General features: G+C 34.1%; 1 protein-coding gene and 1 pseudogene across 4 annotated transcripts in view; one reads left to right on the forward strand and one right to left on the reverse strand.

Annotated features, from left to right (window-relative positions):
• AKAP10 (A-kinase anchoring protein 10) overlaps positions 1–17,136 on the reverse strand; it is a 74,686-nt gene that overhangs the window by 38,508 nt on the left and 19,042 nt on the right. For all 3 annotated transcript variants that reach the window (XR_013762518.1, XM_079131693.1, XM_079131694.1), the window contains exons 5-8: positions 6,177–6,275; positions 2,801–2,885; positions 1,839–1,962; positions 217–353 (exon numbers count right to left, since the gene is read on the reverse strand). Coding sequence is in view for 2 of the 3 variants with exons in the window: in XM_079131693.1 (XP_078987819.1) it covers positions 217–353; positions 1,839–1,962; positions 2,801–2,885; positions 6,177–6,275 (445 nt within the window). In the remaining variant the exon portion in view is untranslated. The remainder of the gene's footprint in view (positions 1–216; positions 354–1,838; positions 1,963–2,800; positions 2,886–6,176; positions 6,276–17,136) is intronic.
• Positions 1–17,136, forward strand: part of LOC306656484 (ubiquitin-conjugating enzyme E2 D3-like) — a 41,036-nt pseudogene that overhangs the window by 19,424 nt on the left and 4,476 nt on the right. The gene's annotated exons all lie outside the window — the stretch shown is intronic.

The raw sequence follows: 17,136 nt of genomic DNA on the forward strand, positions 1-17,136 counted from the left end.
ATATTGTCATCCTGACTTCCACACATAAGTGTACCCATGCCCCAACAGAAACTTTGTTTCCTACAAAGGCATACATACACCATATAAAAAGCAGCTTTCATGCTGTCTCATCTGAGCTCCTTGACTGCAGAGACTGAGTTTATTCACCTTTGTTTTCAAAGTATATAGCAAATGCTCAGTAAATATCTGCTGAATACATCTACCAATAAAACTCACTTGTCATATAAAATCATAGCATCGTTCTGTGCCTCCTGTCCATCATACTGGCCCTTCTTGGCAGCAAGCTGAGATTGGAAGTTATCTGCTGCTAACCAGAATTGTAATATATTCACTGCATCTTCTTTTTCCATGTACTAGAAAGGAAAAATACAGAAGGGAAAATAAGACTAGAAATGAATTTCTTTCACTTGTCTACTTATAAGCCCTAAGTATTAAAATACTTAGCAAGAAGCAAAAACAAATCCACTTCTTCACTTAACATCAGTCAGCAGCAGGGCATATAGTCATTTGAGATACATCTGAGATAAGTTGTAAAATATTTTTATGGGGGTGGGGTGGGGTAGAACCCCCCAAATGAACAAAAACAAAAAACCCCATCACACTGTTGGATGTAAACTTTAGTGAAATGGAATAAAAATTACACTAAATTGGATTAGTAGTTCCTCACCATTAAAAAAACAAATAGTAGCCAGGCACAGTGATGCACACCTATAATCCCAGAGGGTTGGGAAGCTGAGGCAAGAGTTCAAAGCTAACCTCAGCAATTTAGGGATGCCCTAAGCAACTCAATGAGACCCTGTCTCTAAATAAAATATTTTTTAAAAGGGCTGGGGATGTGCCTTAGTAGTTAAGTGCCCCTAGGTTCAATCCCTGGTACCAAAAAAAAACAAAAAACAAAAACAAAAACAACAAACAAACAAACAAGAAAAAACAGTAAGTAAATCAAACCAAATCTTTTACACTGGATCATTTCCATCACTGCATGAGGATATATTAACCTGAATGAATACTGATTTAAATTATGGCAAAGTAAGGGTGTGGGAGCAAGTCAACTGAGTATTCTGGCAAAAGAGGCAGAATCCAAGAATCCAGATTACATTTTGTGAGACTGGGAATCCTCTTAATAGTCATTTCCTTTGCAACAAAAGAATTCATTTGCTGAAACCTAAGAATTACTATTAAACAAAACCATGCCTCAAAGAGATTAGTATACTTGTTTCTTGCAAATGCTTCACTGTGTAACCCTATCAAGCAGCTTAAGTAAAAATGATGAGCATAGGGAAAAATTTACTACTTTTCTTTCTCCAGAAGTTGGGTCTGCAATTATTTATGCACTGGAATTAAGTATCAAATTCTATGGCTTTAGTTTGGTACATAAACGAGACTTACAAAAATGATATTATTACTGATGGCTGTATACTTAATGCATTTTCAATGTGACCAAAACCTTACATTTAATCCCTTCTATCTGTAATGTATTTTAAACTTTGCAAAAAAATTCTTATATTCATGAGCTAATATAATCTATCAAAAATTTTTCTATTTTAAAAAAGTTCCAAATAATTAAAAACATGCACTCTCATACGCAGTAGCTAAATTAGTTTTCAAAATTAAAGAGTTACTTTACACTAAATCTTTTTATTTTTAACGGAATCTACATGGTCTCTTTGATGAATATGCCATCAAAGTACTCTTGCCATTAGATACAACTTAATACAATAATACATCTTTGGAAGTAACATATCATCTATGTCATTTTCTATAGATGGGGCCCCAGCATTTTATAGTTCAGAAGCTGGAATGCTCTAGTATAGTGTAAAAAGAAATGCAGAATTTACCTCAGAGAAATAAAAGAGAGCTGACTCACAGAAGAGAATGTCAGCCAGGTAAACAGTTCCACTGGTCAGCACTTCAATCTGGTATTTACAGAAATGGTGACTTCGCAGAAACTCACTAAAGTGCCTGCACATGGACAAAAAAGGGAAAATTTGAGGGAACACCCAAGGAAAGAGCTTAATTGGGAAAAACAAGACTCTTTCCATACTGTCCCTATGGTATGTGAAAGGCCTAGGGAGAGGCTACCTCATTTCCCATGGTCCTATTCCTGACTCCTTTAAGTACTCTCTCCTACCTCTCAAGACTTTGTAACCCTCCTCTAATATTTAACGCATGCTATCTAATATTACAGTAATCAAAGAACATGCCCTGTTTCTTTTATTAGGCTGTTAACTTCCTTTGAGGCAGGTATGATACCTAACCATGCTCTGCACACAGCATTTAATAAATGCTAAATGAAAGAAATTAATACATACATTTTGTTTAAGGCCATGCAGTGATAATTAAAAAAAAAAAAAAAAAAAAAAAAAAAAAACCCTGGAGGCAGTTTCAACAAATCTATGTGGATTTAATTATATAGCATACATTGAACTACAAGAATAACTAAAAAATTAGGATATCCATCTGAAGACATGTATCATTTAAATAAACAAATCAATTTGAATAGTCACACATTAACTTCAATCACTTGCAAAATGACTTCAGAACTAAAAACAAATTATTTTAACTTAGGCAATATTAACATTAAAAGTAGAAATTGTTGTATTTTTAATAGAGTTCAAATTATTTATATTTAAAAGAAACTATTAACCAAGAATTTTTGAATATGCTTGTATGATTTTACATATATCCAAATTATCAAAATCCTCAAAGATACTTTGTTTTTAGTTGAGTGAAGTCCATTTTCGACACTGAACCCAAATTCTCAAAAAATGCAAAATGTGAAAATACAAAACTAGCTTACTCTTGCTCCATTGCACTAAAGACTATGGCCTGTGCCAAAACAAAGCAGTTGGGATCCACCTGTCCATCTTCTCCACAAATCTTTGCTGTAAAAGAAACAGTAAAGAGTCAAGCTTCTTCTAAATGCAAACTATACCCATCTGTGAATCAAACTGGGAAATAACAGTAAGAACACATAAGTGAGGTTTAAACAACTAAAAGAAAATATAGGTAACAGCTTGAAAAACTCTTTTGGAGTATATATATATATATAAGTAGTAATCAAAGATTTAATAACATAACACTCTTATACAAATATCCCCAAAACAAAATAAAAAGATAAAACAAAAAATATGCAGCATATGATAGCTGAGATTATTATCATTAATTAAGAGACTACTATCATTCATTTATCAAATGTTCTTCCAAATTAGTAAGAAAAGTCCCAAAAGAATATGAGCAAAGAACTGACAACTCAAAATAACTGACATAAAATGGCCAATATATGAAAAGATATGTGATCACTAAATAATAAACAGATTAGAATAAGAAGGCATTACACTTTTGTTTAATAAAGTAGCACAAATTTTTTTTAACAATATACACGAGTACTTGTTTAATAATGTTTGAGCATACTGTTCAATATGCTTGAGCAAAGGCATGGGAAAAATATAGTATGAGTGGGAATATAAATTGACATATCTTTTAATGAGCAATTTGGCAGTTTCTAACTTAAGTTTCAAAAGTGAACATACTCTTATATTGGCAATTGTATTCCTAGGATTGAAATCTAAAGTACTAAGAATCTGTGAAAAGATTTACTGATAAATAAGTTTGTCAAAATGTTACTAGTTGGGCTGGGGGTGTAAGTTCAGTGGTAAAATACTTGCCTAGCACATATGAGAACGTGGGTTCAATCCCCAGCAAACGCCTCCTCCCCCCAAAAAAGAAAAAAGTTATGGGTGGAATATTTATAACACAAATGTCATAAAACAAGGAACTACCTAAACAGCTGCAAATCAAGAAGCTATTTAGTTGGCTGTTAGACATACAACCACTAGGTCTCACTCTGAGTTCACGCTGTTAGAAGGAACTTGAAATCCAAAAAACCCAAGGATCAGCTTGTATTATAGTTTCCTGGTCCACTGATCCATTTACTCTCACCTTCTCCTAGTCAAACCTAGCTATGATATTGTGAAATATGTACATGGTCTTTACCCAGTTTCCTAACATATATCTTCTAAAATTCTTGGAAGTCTTATGAGTGATAAAAAGCATTTTTTTAATGTGCTAATGAGATGACTGGTGGTCAACAAACAGCCTCAGGATGACAACTAGTCACCAGAAAAGACCAAGGAATGGACTAGAGAATCGGTACTTTGAGCCAACCTCATCCCAACTATATTAAGTTGGTTCAGGAAAGTCTGGAAGTTGGTAGCAACAAAATCCCACTTAAAAAACTCATAATCCCAGCAACTAGGGAGGCCAAAGTAGGAAGGATTCAAGACTCAGAACAGCTGGGGCAACTTAGCAACTTAGTGCCCCAGGTTCAATCCCTAGTACCCGTCCCCACAAGAAAACCAAAATCCCATAACACCAACAAAAGTAGGTGAAATAGTATCCCACAAACATGAAAATACAGATGGACACAACCCACCAGTAGCCACAAACCTATGTTTTAGGTGTCTGCATGGAAGAAAAAAGAAAACAGGGGCATCATTTGATGTACCCCGATATAGCCAACAGGTGTTCACTGGAGATTATGGAGTGCTAATTTAAGAATCACAGCTGAGCCTGGAAGGGGGTCATGCTTTGTCCATAACAAGTGAGTGCAAAGTACTTATAGGAAGAAGTGAAGAAGCCCCACATTGAATAACCTACTAGGACTGGAGTAATATACTTTATTTCATAAATCACAAGTACTAAGTTTGAGGTGAATAAAAATACAAAATGTAGTACTAGCACTTATTGGAATATACTATTTGCTGTTTAAATAAATAAACCAGTGTTTTTTTGTTTTGTTTTGTTTTTCTGTGAATAGGTCCTCCTAATGAATTACTGTAAAAGCATTCAAACTTTTTTTTTTTTTTTAACTATGATCTACAGAGAAACTTGTTTCCTCAGTCTTGTCTACACACACATGTATAAATGTATGATGGAAAAAATTCCTGAAATTATTGCCCTTAGTGCTGGGAAACACCTAGAATTTTCTATTCTAGTCATTTTTTTGGCAAGGGTATGAGGGCTTAAGAGAAGCTGGTTCCAACCTAAGTATGAAAGCACTACCAATTAGTTAAGGCACGGTAGTAGTCTAGTCTCAAATCCAGATGTTACTTTGAACAAAGTAGTTAACTTTCCTCTACTTCAGTTTCTTCATTCATAAAATAGTAACTACTTATCCCACAAGGTTCTGTAGAAGATGAAATAAGTTTATCTATGGGAAGTCCTTAGCTTATCATATGAGACATAGTACTAATAAATGTGTTATTATTGTTCTTGCTTTTGCTGTTACTCAGGTTAAAATCTAGGAATTCAGGTCCACATATGAGAGAGAAACTTTTTAAGTGAACTATAAACAGATACAAAAAAAAGTACTAAGAAAACAGACTAGGAAGGGGAATGTTATATTCCATGTTCATTAAATTTTCTCCAAAAATTTTTTTAATAAATCTCTTAGCTGAGCATGGTGGCACATGCCTGTAATCTCAACTATTTGGGAAGCCAAGGCAGGAGGATAGGAAGGTGGAGGACTGCAGGGAGCTATCCATGACTGGTATGAGAACCAAGCGAAGTTCAGTCCATTAACCAAGAATACCTGGCCTCAGGAACTCACAGTAGGATATCCACTGTTCGAGAATGCCCGAGTCATGTGGTATCCTGCATCAGCTCACAGGCACAGGCACCGGAAATGGGAGTGACCCACAAGAGCCAAATGGCCTTCTTACCTCCACCCCCCAATCCTGTTTTTAGTGAAGAAGCTCCTACTGGTCCTCTTTGATCTGTACTGCTATAAATAAAGCAAGAGCAGGCTGCTTCTTTGTTAGAGCCAGATCCTTCTGGACAACTCAGTCACACCCCTGCTTCAAACATATTCTTGCCTTTTTGTCTTTATTTCTGATATATATAAATATATATTAGCTTTTATTTCGCAGACAGCCCATCCCAACAGGAACCCTTCCTTTGCCCACATAGGACACAAGTGAGTGAGGACAGACTGAAACTTAGACCTTGTCTCAAAAGTGTTAGGGATAAAGCTCAGTGGTAGAGTATTTGCCTAGCATGTGCAGGGCCTGAGTTTAACCTCTAGTACTTTAAAGAAACAGAAACAACAATAAAAACCCACTTGGTCAATAATTAAAAAGTCAGGTTTTATGACCATAACTTTAAGCACTGCTTACCTATGATGTCATTTCTCATTGCTTCTGTAATTGGTATTGGTTTAGCAGCATCGGGAGATATATATTTGGTAAAAGTATTCACTGCATCTTGTTCTATACCTGCAAGGGAAGAAGGGGACAAAGTTTAAAATCAAAAAGCAACTTGTACCACAATGGACTATATTTATGAATAGCAGGGTTTGGGTTATTGTATGCTTTTATTACAAGATAAACTTCCGTCATAAAGTTGCTTTTTCTTTGGTTTGTGGAGAAGATTTCTTTTTTTTTTTTTGTGGAGAAGATTTCTATGTGAACTCTCTCCTCCAGTCACCTTATGAGCTAACAAGTTTCATTATTAATAGCAATTATTTATGTACAGTCTTTGTCTCTTCTCCCAGCTTGAAAGATTTGCACAATATAACAGTAAGAGTGCAAAACTTATTTATAAATCTACATTTAAAATATTTTACCAATTATTTCACATCTCTGAATACAAGTCTTTTGATCTTCAACAAACTTGGAAGGTTAAACAACAAATCTCAAACTTTTAAATCTTAGGATTTCTTTGCAATCCTAAAAATGAGCTGAGTCCTAGCAGCTTGGAAGGCTGAGGCAGGAGACTTGCAAGTTCAAAGCCAGCCTCAGCAAAAACAAGGCGCTACGTAACTCACTGAGACACTGTTTCTAAATAATATACAAAATAGGGCTGAGGATGTGGCTCAGTAGTTGAGGGCCCCTGAGCTCAATCCCCAGTACCCAAAAAACAAAAACAACAACAACAACAACAACAACAACAACAAAAAAAAACCAGAAGCTGGGATGTAGCTCAATAGTAGAGAACTTGCCTAGCACCCACGAGGCAAGGAAGCTGAGACAGAAAGTTAGCACCACCAAAAAAAAAAAGGAGGGGGGGGCACCGATAAGAATTCTAAAGAACTTCTGTTTATGTATGGGTCATTTATAGATATTAAAGTATTAGAAATTAAATTTTTTTTAAATTAAGTTAAAATTAACAGATTTTTTGTGTTCAAAATGAACATTTTTATGAAAAACAGCTTTTTCAAAATAAAAAAATTGGTAGGACAAAGGCACTGTTTTATACTCTTGCAACTCTAAATTTGGATTCTTATATCTGCTTTGGCATTCAATCTTGTGCAATGTTTTGATTGAAATATATATTAAGAACATCAGACATGTAATTGAAAAAAGTAGAATTTGAATTTTTTTTGAGATAATTGTAGATATATTCTTAATATTACAACAAAACAGAACGTGATAGTTTTTAAAAGATTAGTGGAACCTAAAACCATGTCAATGAACTTTCTATATTGTTACATTAAAATCTCAAGCCTAGTTTCTGTTCTTTTATTCAAGAATGATTTTATAAACATAATGTTTTCCACCACTTTGAAAAATATTTGTATTCTGATTTACACAGATCTTTAGATTTATACAAATCTAAAACCATCATTAATTTCACCAATGATCTTATGAGAACACCCTTTAAAACACCTGTCAAAGCACATGGTGGTATTAAGAAATTTTCCAAAATTCTTATTTTCGTTTGAACAGTTTAAATTTTAGCATTGGGCAATAAATTTAGGTGTTTTCCTTGAAGCAACAGGCTTCTTTATTCATTTCCAAACAAATGTCTGCCAAATACTCAAGTCTGAATAACCATAGTTTGTCAGTGTTCATTTTTCGTAGCAAAAGTGATAGTCTAGGGCTGGGGTTGTAGCCCAGTGGTAGAGCACTTACCTAGCATGTGTGAGGCACTGAGTTCAATCCTCAGCACCACATAAAAATAAATAAATAAAGGTATTGTGTCCATCTACAACTAAATTTTTAAAAAAATAGTAGACATATAATATATATATTAGTTGATTTGAGCTAACTGAACTCAAACCATGATCAATCTCATGTTTATCTCTTTGAGCCAACTGATGTACTTTAGTATAAAGAAGAGCTTTATACATAATTTCCATTTCATTACACATACTAAAAAGCAGTACATCATGGACTCAAGGGTTCAGCTTAAATAAAATTCTTTATTACTCCAAAGACATCCTTAAGTAAAACTGGCATTTTAGTTTCACCAGAAATAATGGCAGTAAATAATATACCAACTTATTAGGACCATTCTGTCCACCACTTGTACCACAATTACAAATGTCAACAAAGTAAAAAAGACAAATAACATCTTAAAATTGTGAACACAGTTTTGACCTCACAGACCCACTTGAAATCTTAGAGAATCCCTACAGGTATACAAACCATATTTCAAGAATCCTGGATTAGCAAAATAGATTATTATCCACCCCCATGCCCCCACTTTTTCAGGGGGTACTGCAGATGGACCCCAAGAGCACTCTGCCACTGAGCTACATTCCTAGTTCCTTTCAATTTTTATTTTGAGACAGGGTCTTGCTAAATTGCTAAGGCTGGTCTTGAACTTGCATCATCTTGCCTCAGCCTCCTGAGCTGCTGGGACTAAAAGTGTGTGCCACCACATCCAGCTAGTATTCCCATTTTTATAAGAAAAACAAAACGGTATGTAAATAAAATAAAATATCTTATCTGAATCATGAAAATATGGGAATGGGAGTAAAAATATAGTTTTTATATGTGTTTCAACTGTGACCAGCTTAAAGTAGTTACAAGATGTTTTATGTAAACCTCATGGCAAACACAAAGGAAGACCTGTAGGAGACACATAAAAAGAAAATAGAAAAGGAATAAAAGCATGCCAATAGGCATGCATGTGCACACACGCATGCATGCACACACAATCACACAATCAGCAAAATACAAAGGAAGATAGGAAAAATGGAACAAAGGCGCTACAAGATGGAAAACAACTTACAAGTGGAAGTTAAACCTTACTCTATTAATAATTACACTAAATGTAAAAGGATTAAATTCTCCAACCAAAAGACAGAGTGGCTGACTAGATTAAGAAATAAGACCCAAATATATGTTGTCTTAATTTTTCAGATGTAAGGATACTCACAGGCTGAAAGCAAAGGAATAGAAGAAGATACTCCACATGGTCGGGAAAAGGTATTTCATGAAAATGGTAATTAAAATAGAGCCAGATGTGTATCAGACAAAACTCCATTTTAACTCCATTACAAAGAACCATAAGGAAGATAAAACAATTATAAATAAATATGCATCCAAAATCAGAGCATTTAAATATATAAAGAAAACACAGAACTGAGGGGAGAAACAGAAACATAATAATAGGAAACCTCAATACCCCACTTTCAATAATGAATAGAAACACAGACCCAAAAAAACAGTAAGGAAACTAAGGACTTGAACATCCAAACAAATAGATCTAACAGAGTATATATTCTTCTCAAGCATACAAAGAAAATTCCCCAGCACAGACAAGATGTTAGGTCACAAAACAAATCTTAACAAATTTAAGAATGAAATCATAGCAAGTATCTTTTCTAAACACAATGAAATGAAACTGGAAAGCAACAGCTAAAGGAAAACTTCAAAATTCAAAAATATGTCAAAATTAAACAACATACTCTTGAACAATGAACGGGTCAAAGAACAAATCAGAAAGGAAATCAGAAAATATCTTGAAATAAGTGAAAATTCAACATACTAAAACTTTTGAGATATTGCAAAAGCAGTACTAACAGGAAAGTTCAAAATAATAAACACCTACATTAAAAAAGAGATCTCAAATTAACAACCTAACTTTATATCTCAAGAAACTAGAAAAAGAATAAAGTCCAAGGTTAGCAGAAGAAAGGAAATAATAAAGATTAGAAAAGAACAAAACAGAGAAAATAGAAAAAAAAAATCAATGAAGATAAGAATTGTGTTTTTGAAAAGATCAATAAAGTTGACAAACCCTTAAGCTAGGTTAAAAAATGGGAGGAGAATATGCAAATAAAATCAGAAATGAAAGAGGAGACATTGCAACTGATGCCACAGAAATAAAAAAGGATCATAAGAGACTACTATAAACGATTATATACTAACAAATTAGATAACCAAGGAAAAATGGACAAATTCCTAGAAACAAAATCCTAATAAATCACCAAGAAATTTTAAAAAATCTAAACAGACTAATAACTAAAAAGGACTTTAAAAAGAACAAATCTGGAAGTATCACACATTATGATTTCAAAATTTATCACAAAGCTATAGTAACTGAAATGATATGGTACTGACATAAACAGATAAACAGACCAATGCAACAGAATAGAAAGCAGGGAAATAAACTCACGCATACAGTTAATTTTTTTTTTTTTTAAGTTGTAGATGAACACAATACCTTTGTTTTATTTACCTGCCTTTTTTTTTTTTTTTTTTTGTGTGTGGTGCTGGGGTTTGAACCTGGGCCTTGTGCTTGCAAGGCAAGCACTCTACCAACTGAGCTATATTCCCAGCCCCTATTTATTTGCTTTTCTGTGGTGCTGAGGATTGAACCCAGTGCCTCACAAGTGCTAGGCAAGCACTTACCATTAAGCTACAACCCCAGCTCAGTTAATTGAATTTTTTTTGAGGGGGCAGGGTAGGGTACCAGGGATGAATTTAAGGGCACTTGAACACTGAGCCACAACCCCAGTTCTATTCTGTATTTTATTTAGAGACAGGGACTTACTGAGTTGCTTGGGGTCTCGCTAAATTGCTGAGGCTGGCTTCGAACTTGTGATCCTCCTGCCTTGGCCTCCTGAGCTGCTGGGACTATAGGCATGGACACTGCACCAGGCTAGTTAACTGATTTTTGATAAAGTGAACCAAAAACACAAAATAGGGAAAGAATAGCATCCTCAACACATAGCACTGGGAAATCTGGAAATCCACATGCAAAAGAGTAAAGCTGGACCTTTATCTTATACCCTATACCAAAATTAATTCAAAAATGATAAAGGATACAAGACCCAAACTATAAAATTCCTAAAAGAAAATATAAGGTGAAAAAGTTTCATGATATTGGATTAGGAAATGCTTTCTTAGATTTAACATAAAAAATATAGGCATCAAAAACAAAAACAAGTGGGACTATAGTGAACTAAAAAACTTCTGCACAGCAAAGAAAACAAACTCTGGAATGGTAGAAAATATTTACAAACCATTTACCATTTATATGATATGGATTAATATCCAAAATACAAAAGGAAATCCTACAACTCAATAGCAAAAAACCAAATCACTCAGTTTAAAGACAAAGGAATTGAAAAGACATTTCTCCAATGAAGACAGACAAACATCTTTTTTTGTGTGTATGTGATAATGAGAATTGAACCCAGGACCTCATGCATGCTAGGGCAAGTACTCTACCACTGAGCTATATCACCAGGACCTTTTTAAAAAAAATTCTGTTTCAAGACAGGATCTTGCTAAAATGACCACAGTGACCTTGCACTTGTGATCCTCCTTCCTCAGTCTCCTAAGAATCTGAGATTTACAGTGGGTGCCACAGCACCTGGCTCAAATGCCCCCTTTGAAACTGAAATAAATGTTCAACATTGATAGTATCAGGGAAATGTAAGTCAAAACTACAGTGAAATATCATCTCGCTCCTGTTAGGATAACCATTACAAAAAAAGTCAAAAGATACCAAGTACTGATAAGAATATGGAAAAGATTGACCTTGTACACTGTTGGTAGAAATGTAAAATGGTGCAACTGCTATGAAAAATAATATGGAGGTTTCTCAAAAAAAATAAAAACAGGACTACTATATGATCCTGCAATCATGTCTGTATATTCATCTCACATTCACTGCTACATGAGGAAGAGAAAACAATTATAAATTTATATGCACCTCATTCATGCCAGAACAAGTGCTCTACCACTGAGCTACATCTCCAGCTTCAAATTTTCCTCTTAGTACCACCTTTGTTTCATCCCAAAAGTTTTAGTATGTTATATTTTCACTTACATTCTGATTTCCACAGCTACAAAATGGATGAATTGATAAATGAAATGCAGTATATAGCAAATGCGCAATGTGGACAATACAGTTAATAACTAATTGTACCCTTGAAAGTTGTTAAGAGAAAAGATTAAATGTTCTCAACACAAGCAAATGGTATGTCAGGTAATGAGAATATTTAATAGCATGATTTTGCCATTCCACAATGTATACATATGTTAAAACATTATATTGTTTTTTAAAAACATTTTTAAAATTGTAGATGGACACAATACCTTTATTTTATTTTTTAATGTGGTGCTGAGGCTCAAACCCACTGCCTCACACATGGTAGTAGGCAAGTGCTATACTACTGACCTACATCGGCAGCCCCTCATAACATTATGTTCTACACCATAACTGTATATAATTTTTACCTGTCAATTTTAAAAAATATTCTTATGTTATTAAAACAAGAATCTACAGAGGGAAAAGAAAAGAAAGTATAAGGTCACGACTAAAAAGCTCAGTGCTGTCTCCAAGCTAAAAAATTATGTAAAAAATTGTTTCTGGGAAGGGGAGTTATTTTGCTTGTAAATTTATCCTATCTATAACCCAGGGCTCGGTGAGAGACACCATTTGTGAAGATTTGGAGAACTGTTTCCCATTTGCCAGATCTAAAATAATCTAAACTAATTCCATTCTTTTAGCAAACATTTGTTGCATAGCTAGTATGAACAAATTAAGCAGGAAAAACAGACATCTAATTTGCAGAAAACATCTATAAAAAATTTTAAAAATAAAATATGCGTGTTTCCAACTGCTTGCTTTTCCATTAATTAAAAATAGCTGCCAATCCCAGAGAAACACAGTAAGAATTTGTGTAGATACCCTTAAATCTAATTTCAGAAACATAAAACTAGGTTATGCTTTTCTGTGGGACTCAGAAAACTTCTAAGTTTTCACATATTAAGGATGTTAATAAATTTTAAAACATTAATAAACATTTAAAACAAAAGCTAATATACTTTTTTTTTTGGTACCAGGGACTGAACTCAGAGGCATTTAACCACTAAGTCACATTCCTTTATTGTATGTTATTTAGAGACTGGGTATCTGAGTTGCTTAGGGCCAATAAGTTGCTAAGGCTGTCTTTGAACTGATTCTTCTGCCTCAGCCTCCTGAGCTGCTGGGATTGCACGCATGTGTCACTGTACCCAGCAGTTAATACACTTTTTAAAAAATTAACTCATAAATACTAGGCAAGCTGGGTGCAGACATGTCGTCTTAGTTAATTGGGAGGCTGAGGCAGGAGGATCACTTGAAACCAGAAGGTTGAGGCCACACTAGGCAAGAGACCCCCATCTCAAAAAAATTTTTAAAAAAAAGGGGCTGGGGTTGCTGCAGTCAGAGGCAGTATGCACATGTGAGGCACTGTATTCAATCCCCAGCACAGTCTAAAAATAAATAAATAAAATAAAGGTATTGTGTCCATCTATAATTAAAAAAAAATTTTTTTAAAGAAAACAAAGACCCAATAACAGAATGGAAATGACAAAGGAAAGAATCAGTGAATTCGAGGATAAATGAACAGAAAGCTACAAAGTTGGAGAAAAAAAATAAGAGTGGAAAAAAGTAAATACAGCCTTAGGAACCAACCTGTAGAACAATAGTAGAGCTCTAACATTTGATCATTAAAAGTTCTAGAAGGAGCAGACAAACACTAGAGTGTCGATTTTTTTTTTTTAAAGAATGAATGGCTGAAAATTCCCCAAATTTGCCCCAAATCCCCCAAACTTATACAAATGCGAAGTTCAGTAAACCTCAAGTAGGAAGAAACACAAAGAAATTCACATTCATTTTTAAATACCATAACCAAATTGTTGAATACTTAAGAGAAGAAAAAAAAAACTTAAAAGCAAAGTGTTAAAAATATATAGTAATAATGATTCCAAGATGTAACAAATTAATCACCAGTAACCATGCAGGCCAGAAAACAATGAAACAACTTGTAAAGTGGTTAAAAAGGAAAAGGAAAAAAAAGGGGCTGGGGATATAGCTCAGTTCCCAGAGTGCTTGTGTCCTATGCACAAGGTCCTGGGTTCAATCCCCAGCACCATGCAAAAAATAAATAAATAAATAAAATAATAATAATAATAATAATAATAATAATAATAATAATAACCAACCCAGAATTCTCTATCAAATGAAATAACAAGAATGAAAGCAAGGGGCCAGTCATGGTGGTACAAATGGTGGTACATGCCTGTAATCCTAGCAGTGCAGGAGGCTGAGGCAGGAGGATTTCAAGTTCAAAATTAGCCTCAGCAACCCAGCAAGACCCTAAGCAACTTAGTGAGACCCTGTCTCATTTTTTAAAAAAAATTAAAAGGGTTAGGGATGTGGCTCTACTGAGCCCTCTAGGTTCAATCCCCAGTACCAAGAAAGAAAAGAAATGCTACAGGAAATTCCTGAGATGGCAAAACAACGGAAATGATAAAATGAACTTCAAAGATAAAGGAACAACAACAATAGCAAATAACTGGGTAAATAAAAGACAACCATTTCCTCCTAAGATTCTTTAAACCATGTACCAGAGTTGAAAGCAAAAGTTGTAACATTTTCTGAAAGACTTTCAATGTATAGTTGACAACTACAAAATATAAATCTATGTGACAGTAAGGTTTCCACATTCCACTGGAATGATAGAATATTAATTTTAAGTACACTGTGCGAAGTATGCATATTGTAATTTCCAGAGAAGCCACTAAAAGTCTACACAAAGACATACAATCAAGAACTCAAAAACACCAGGGTGCAGTGGTGTATACCTGTAACCCCAGTGACTTTGGAGGGTGAAGCAGAAGGATCTCAAATTTGAGGCCAGTCTCAGCAACTTATCGAGGCCCTGAGCAACTTAGCAAGACTGTCTCAAAATAAAAATATAAAAAGAGCTGGATATGTAGCTCAATGGTAAAGGGTCCCTGGGTTCAATCCCTAGTATGAATAAAAAATAAAAAAAAAAAGAGAGAAAAAAGAAAACTCAATAAACTAAAAAATTCCAAACAATCCAAAAGAAAGCAGAAAAGGAGAAATCAAGGAACAGAACAAAAAACAAATAATAAACTGGGATACATGAATCCAAACACTATATTTTATGACCATACTATAATTATATTCACCAACATCAATAATTATGCTGACATTGTAATATAATCACATTGCAGTAATTATTTAATATAAAGAATTACACTAAAATCTATATTGAACTAATTAAATTTACCAACAAAAAAACCCCACAGAGATTGTCAGAATGAGTAAAGTAATACGATCCAACTATATGTTACCTACAAGAAACTCACTTCAAATAAAATTGTAAAGATGGCCCCAAAGTAATGAAAAAAGATATAACATATAAATACTAATCAAATGAAAGCTGGAGTTTCTGTGTAAGTCATACAACAGATATTTCTGACCTCAGAACAAGGAACATTACTATAAAGAATGTATACCATGATAAAAGAAGCCATTCACCAAGTAAGTAAATAATTCTGAATGTGTATATACCTTACAACAGGGCCTCAAAATACAGGAAACAAAACCAGACTGAATTAAAAGAATTGGAGCCAGACACAGTGGCACACACCTGTAATCAGCTGTTCAGGAGGCTGAAGCAGGAGGAGGATCACAAGTTCAAGGCCAGCCTCAGTAATTTAGCAAGGCCCTAAGCACTGAGCAAAATCCTATCTCAAAATAAAAAGTAAAAAGGGCTGGGGATGCAGCTCAGTGTTAAAGTGCCCCTGGGTTCGATCCCTAGTAGTAATAATAATGATAATAATAATAATAATGAAAATTAAAAGAATTGGAAAAACTCACAATTATAGTTGGAGACGTCAACACACTTCTACCTTCTCTCAGTAATAGAGTAATATGATCGCAAACAAATTATCTGCAAGGATACAGAAAAACTGAATACCATCATCAACCAACTCAATCTGACATTTCCACACCAGATAAAAGGACTACAAGACAAAGGTAGAAAAATGTTTTAAAAAACCTTTTGAAGTCAAATCCAGCAACAAATAAAAATATACCACAAGCAAGTGGAGTTTATTCTGAGACTACAATACTGATCCAATATTCAAAAATCAATCAATATAATCCAATATATTAACGGACAAAAGGAAAACCAGTCATATCAAATAACAGAAAAAAGTATGACAAAATTCAACACCCATTTATGATTTAATACAACAATAACTTTCAACAAACTAGCAAGATAAGGGAAGTTCATCAAACTGATAAAGGGCATTTACAAATAGGCTTTAGTTAACCTCGACTTAATGAGGGAAAACAGAATGCTTTTCCTTCCAGAAAAGAATATCCATTTTCACCACTCCTAATCAACATGGTAATAGATGTCCTAGCTAGTGAACAAGACAAGAAAACAAGACTGAGCGAACAAACAGATTGGAAATGAAGAAATAAAACTCCCCATTCCTATTCACAGACCACATAATTATCTATATAGAAAAATCCCAAGAAACCTACAAAAAAGGTCCTAGGAATAGTGAGTTTAGTAAGTCACAGAATACAAAGACAACATAAAACAAAAATCAATTGTTTTATATGCTAGCCATGAAAAATTTGAAACACAATTTTTAATACACTATCATTCAAAATAGCACCAAAAAGAAAAAGAGAGAGATACTTAAGATATAATTCAAACAAAGTATGAAGCCTCCATATGTTGAAACTATACAAAGGTAATGAAAAGAAGTCAAAGGCCTAGGTAAATGGAGATACATAGCATGTTCATGGATTATACGTTTTGATATATTTAACACATAAATTCTTCCCAAACTGATTTATAGATTGAACACAATTTTAACAAAATTCCAGCAGAGGTTTTTTTTTTTTTTTTGGAAGATGTAGACAAGATAATTCTAAAATTTATCATGGGGAGGACTAGAACAGTCCAAATAATTTTAGAAAAAGAACAAAGTTGGGGGACTCAGAGGCCTACACCAATGTGGCCAAGGTGCAAAGGCAATTTAATGCAGTAAGAGTATTCTTTTAATAAATGGTGTTGGA

The sequence above is a fragment of the Sciurus vulgaris genome (assembly GCF_902686455.1).
Source record: "Sciurus vulgaris genome assembly, chromosome: 3".
Classification (NCBI taxonomy): Eukaryota; Metazoa; Chordata; class Mammalia; order Rodentia; family Sciuridae; genus Sciurus; species Sciurus vulgaris.